This window comes from Mesocricetus auratus, unplaced genomic scaffold (genome assembly GCF_017639785.1).
Source record: "Mesocricetus auratus isolate SY011 unplaced genomic scaffold, BCM_Maur_2.0 Super-Scaffold_6731, whole genome shotgun sequence".
Classification (NCBI taxonomy): Eukaryota; Metazoa; Chordata; class Mammalia; order Rodentia; family Cricetidae; genus Mesocricetus; species Mesocricetus auratus.
Window position 1 is genome coordinate 3363625 of NW_024429185.1, and position 5194 is coordinate 3368818.

The 5194-nt window shown below is 52.6% G+C and overlaps 1 protein-coding gene across 2 annotated transcripts in view; it reads left to right on the forward strand.

The window, feature by feature from the left end:
* The window catches only part of LOC101835736 (cytochrome P450 4F3), a 22894-nt gene extending 21384 nt beyond the window's left edge, over positions 1 to 1510 (forward strand). For both annotated transcript variants that reach the window (XM_040742180.1, XM_040742181.1), the window contains 2 exons: positions 326 to 408; positions 706 to 1510. In XM_040742180.1, coding sequence (XP_040598114.1) covers positions 326 to 408; positions 706 to 877 — 255 coding nt within the window. In that variant the 3' untranslated portion in view covers positions 878 to 1510. The remainder of the gene's footprint in view (positions 1 to 325; positions 409 to 705) is intronic.
* The last annotated feature ends 3684 nt before the right edge of the window (positions 1511 to 5194 follow it).

Below are 5194 nucleotides of genomic sequence, written 5' to 3' on the forward strand. Positions count from 1 at the left end.
AGTCACGTGCTTTATGAAGCAGGGTCTCGGGTATCTCAGGCTAGCAAGGGTATCGCTATACAGCAAGATCGACCCTGAACCGTCGAGCCTCCTGCCTCCACCTCTGCGGTGCTGCGATGACAGGTTTGCACCCCTTCGGTTTTATGCCGGTGCTGGGAGTGGAATCCAGTGCTTCCAACTGCACATAGTCGCACCCTGAACTCCAGACGAGATATCCAGGAGGCAGAGACATCAATTGTTAACTTCCGCCGCCCACGGAGGACTCTCTGCTCCTGGCTGTGCGGGAAGATGCCACTCACCCACCATGTCTTTGTATCTCCTGCAGGTCTACAACCCTTTCCGATTTGACGCAGACAATGCCAAGGGCAGGTCACCCCTGGCATTCCTTCCCTTCTCGGCAGGGCCTAGGTGAGGCCAGGAGTGAGAGGGCGGGGTCTGGGGCTGACAGGGGAGGGGGAGTTGGGATGTTTGGGGTGGGGGTGGCGCTAGTATCGCCTTCCTACCTCTTTGTACAGAAAAGGGTTGGGGAGCCGGGGAGGGGAAGGTGAAGAGCCCATCTCCAAGCTCAGAGCCCCTCCCTGGCCTGTTTGTTTGCTGGTCTGGACGGCAACGCCCATGCGTGCTCCCAGATACCTTGGCCCGGGGCCGGGTTCTAGTGCTGTGTTGGTCCCTAGGACACAGAGTCCCCACTCCGCTCTCCTGCAGGAACTGCATCGGACAGACTTTCGCCTTAAGCGAGATGAAGGTGGCGCTGGCGCTGACGCTGCTGCGCTTCCGCGTCCTGCCGGACGACAAGGAGCCGCGCCGGCAGCCGGAGCTGATCCTGCGCGCAGAGGGCGGGCTGTGGCTGCGGGTGGAGCCGCTGAGCACGCAGTGACCCCACGCCTGGCCGAGGAAGCCCCGACCTGCGCTCTCCCTGCAATAAAAATCTTTGTACCAAAGCCGGGCGTGGGTGGCACACGCCTTTAATCCCAGCACTCGGGAGGCAGAGGCAGGAGAATCTCTATGAGTTTGAGACCAGTTACAGAGCGAGTTCCAGGACAGCCTCCAAAGCTACACAGAGAAACCCTGTCTCGAAGAATTCTGGGTGCTGGTGTCAGTCCAGCTGCGTGAGGGGGCAGGTTAGCACCTCTCTCTGTTCTTCAGTTTCCTCACTAAACAACAGAGTAAATAACACAACACAACCCTGAGAGTGAGCATAAGGGACTTGGAGTTGTGCCTGGCATATACTAGGTGCTCAACAAACAGGGTCGCTGTCAGCTCCTCTCTTGGGAAGCCTCACCCTGTCTCTTGCCTCCTTCATTTCCCGGGTTTTAACCTAAAGGCAGGTGATCTAGTGTTTGTGTTTGCCAGATCAGCTCTCCCTGCCTTGGTGGCTCTGCATATGGGACACAGGTTGTAAGTCAGTTCATTGCTATTTTTCTTTCATAAGTTTATTATTAATTTTATTTCATTTTGGGGATGGCCATTCAATTGTTTGGTATTTTGTAACATAAAATATTCTATACAATCATTATTTTACGTTTATGTATTACAAATACATAATAAGGAGCCGGGCATTATTATTTCATATACATGTAAATGTGTGGTGTGTGTTATTTAGCACATATGTAAATGCATGCTGAGTGTGTGTGTTATTATTTAGCACAAATGTAAATGCATTGTGTGTGTGTGTGTGTGTGTGTGTGTGTGTGTGTGTGTGTGTGTGTGTGTACAGTGTACATGTGCCACATCTTGAATGTGGAGATTAGAGAATAGCTTTCCTTCCACCTTGGGCTCTGGGCATTGAACTCAGGTCCTCAGACTTTCACCCATGGAGCCGTTTCGCTGGCCCCAGGCAGCAGCCATCTTGGAATGGGCGCATGTGGAAGGACAGGATGGCCCTTGAGGAAAGCTCAGCTGAGATGCCGCCGGCTTTTCCTTGCCAGGGGCTGTACACGGCTGAGGCCTGGCTGGCCTCACCTCCTCTTTAGCCTGCCCCCCCTCTCCACTGGGCTGTCCTACCTTTGCTGCTGGAAGCAATGGTCACCTCCTCCTCCTTTCTTCTTTTTCCTCCTTCTCTGTGAGCGTGTGTTCATGCTCTGTGTCTATGTCCACACGGGTGCAGTGCCTAAAGAGGCCAGAAGAGGGCGACGGATTCCCTTGAACTCGAGTTAACAGACCCCTGTGAGCTGCCGTGGATGATGGGAACCAAACTCAGGTCTTCTGGAAGGGTGGTAAGTGCTTGCGACTCCTCCTCCCTGTCAACCTTGCGTTTTCAAGATATATTTCTTCCTGAACCTGGACTTTACCAATATGACAGGCTTCCTGGACAGCGTGTAAGCGCCTGGCAGAAACGAATATACTCTAAAGAGACTCTTTGGAGCCGGGCGGTGGTGGCGCATGCCTTTAATCCCAGCACTTGGGAGGCAGAGGCAGGCGGATCTCTGTGAGTTCGAGGCCAGCCTGGTCTACAAAGCGAATTCCAGGACAGCCTCCAAAACAATACGGAGAAACACTGTCTCGAAAACAAACAAACAAACAAAAAAAAACAAAAAAAAAAAAAGAGAGAGAGACTCTTTGGTTAGGACTATTAAAAATGGTCCCTGAGAACTGTAGTTTTCCCAGGAGTTTCGTGCTGGTAGAAGACCAACCTGGGCCAGCCAATGGGGTGCTCTTCTCTCCTCCCGGGAGATTTCCAACCTCCCAAAGACGATGGCAGGGCCATGGTGGCTGGGACCTCACCTTGCTGGTCGGCTCAGATGCGCACTGAAACGCCTCCCTCTCTACAGTTTAACTTCACCCCAGGACTCTGAAGGTGGATTTGGGGGAGTTTCTGGGTCTCTTTGCTCCTCTTCCCAAAGTGGCCACCTTGACCAAATCTCCTTTTTTTTTTTTTCTGTTAATTTGACTTTTCTAATTGACTTGTGGAGGGCAGGTGACTGAGCCTGGCTTCTTGGCCCACGAGCTGTGACCCCAAGTGCTACATTAAGTGAGCGCCAGAGATCTCTTTGCCTTCTCCTGCCCAGTATGGTAGGTGGGCGCCACCAGCCCCAGCTTGTTTGCTGTAGGTTTTGGGGATCTAACATCTGGCTACCAACTGAACGTCTCCTCAGACCTGCCATCTGGTAGACTCATTCTGATCTTGTCTCAGAACCTTTCCATTTGCTGTGCTCCTAGCTCTTTGAGACGGGGTCTCGTGTACCCAGGTGAGCGCGGTCTAATTTGTAGCCTAGGATGACCTTGAAGCCCTGATCTCCGTCTCTACCTCCCGAGGGCTCCATTCACCAAGCGCTTTTGTGAAGTGCTAGGGGTGGAACCCAGAGCTTTCTGCATGCTAGGCGAGCACTCTACCTGGAACCCAGAGCTTTCCGCATGCTAGGCGAGCACTCTGCCAGCTGAGCCCCAGTCACCGAAACCCGTTTTGGCCTTTTCGTTTTGGCTCTCACAGCTGTAGTTTCCTCCTTTGCCTCCTCTAACCAGACACAAGCTCCACAAGACGAGGGTTTTCCGTCTCCTCCATTCCGGTTCTGTTCCCACTCGCGGCCAGGTCTACGGTGATGCCCGTGTCCTCGTGGGCGTGGATGCTCCTGCAGCCCTAATGACTTGCGGTGGCGTCTGCTCAGCTGACTGTCTGGCTCGCTCAGCCTTAGATAGAGAAACCTGCTTTCTGCATCGACCGTCAGTGGAGAGATGGTCCAAGTGCTAGGCTGAGAATGAGCACTGGTCACAAGCAGGACATCTACATTAAGTCTCACCTGCAAGTCTCAGGGCACATCTCTGAAGACAAGCGTGGAGAGCAGAGCTGTGAAAAGCCGTCTTCCGGACAGGACGCTCTCGGTGATTGCCTTGTTACCTGCACATGACCAAGCCAACCAAACTCCCAGCAGACACCGGGGTGATGGTCTCCAGGCCCCGCCCCTCACTGAGGAGCACTGGCAGTGGACAGATGCTGGGGAGGGACAATCGTTCTTTTTTGAAATTGTGGCCACGGGCAGATTTCCCATGATCTGGTGGACATCTACGCACCCATGCACGTGTGGGCAGCACTAACTGCAGTTGGTGGGTTATTTTTTTTAAAATGACGTGAAGTTGGGAAGGGGAGGTGTTACATGAATATGGGGAGAGTGGAGGGGGATGGGGATAGCAGTAGATGTCATCATTTCATTGTGTGCATGTATGAAATTCTCAAAAACAAGGGAAATATTTAGAAAGACTTGTTGGCCGGTCAGTCTGCAAGCTTCTGGGAAATCACACTAAAGTGCCATTCCAACAATCGCCACTAGAGGGCCGACGTGCTGCTGTCGTGTTCTTCCTAGGATATTCGGTTCACATTTTCTTTTGCTTATACTTTTTCTTATATTAACTCTCTCTCTGTCTGTCTCTCTCTTCCTCCTTCTCTCTGTCTCTCTCTCTGTTTCTCTCTCCCTCTCTGTCTCTCTCTTCCTCATTCTCTCTGTCTCCCTCCCTCCCTCCCTCCCTCCCTCCCTCTCTCTCTCTCTCTCTCTCTCTCTCTCTCTCTCTCTCTCTCTCTCTCTCTCTCTCTGTCATCAGGCTTGGCAGCAAGAACCTTTATCCCTTGAGCCATCTTTCAGGCCCCACCTTGATTTTTGAGCCTGGGTCTGTCCCTAGGACCTGGGTGTCACTGATTAGTCTGGCCTGACAGCAAGCCTCAAGGTTCATTCCATAGCTGTCCCTCCAGCAATGGGGAGTATGCGCCACCACCCAGCTCATCACACGGCTCCGAGATCAAGGTCAGGGTCTGGGTTAGCGGGCGAGCACTTTAGGCGGTGACACCTCCCCAGCCCCAGTTTTCTTCCCAGTGAGGGGAATGTTGGGGTGTCAGAAAGAACTCCTTGAGTCTTCCATGGACTTGTTTTAGGTATGTGTGGTGTAGGCACACACACTTGCCTGGGTGAGTATGGAGGACAGAAAAGAGGCTACATGTCCTTTATCACTCTCTGACTTACTCTCTTTGAACATAGAACTCACATTTCGGGGGCTAGATTGGGAGCCAGCAAGCCCCATCAATCCTCTTGTCTCTGCCTGACTCAGGGGGAAACTCTTTTTTTTTTTTTGGTTTTTCGAGACAGGGTTTCTCTGTGGCTTTGGAGGCTGTCCTGGAACTAGCTCTTGTAGACTGGGCTGGCCTCGAACTCACAGAGATCCGCCTGCCTCTGGCTCCCGAGTGCTGGGATTAAAGGTGTGCGCCACC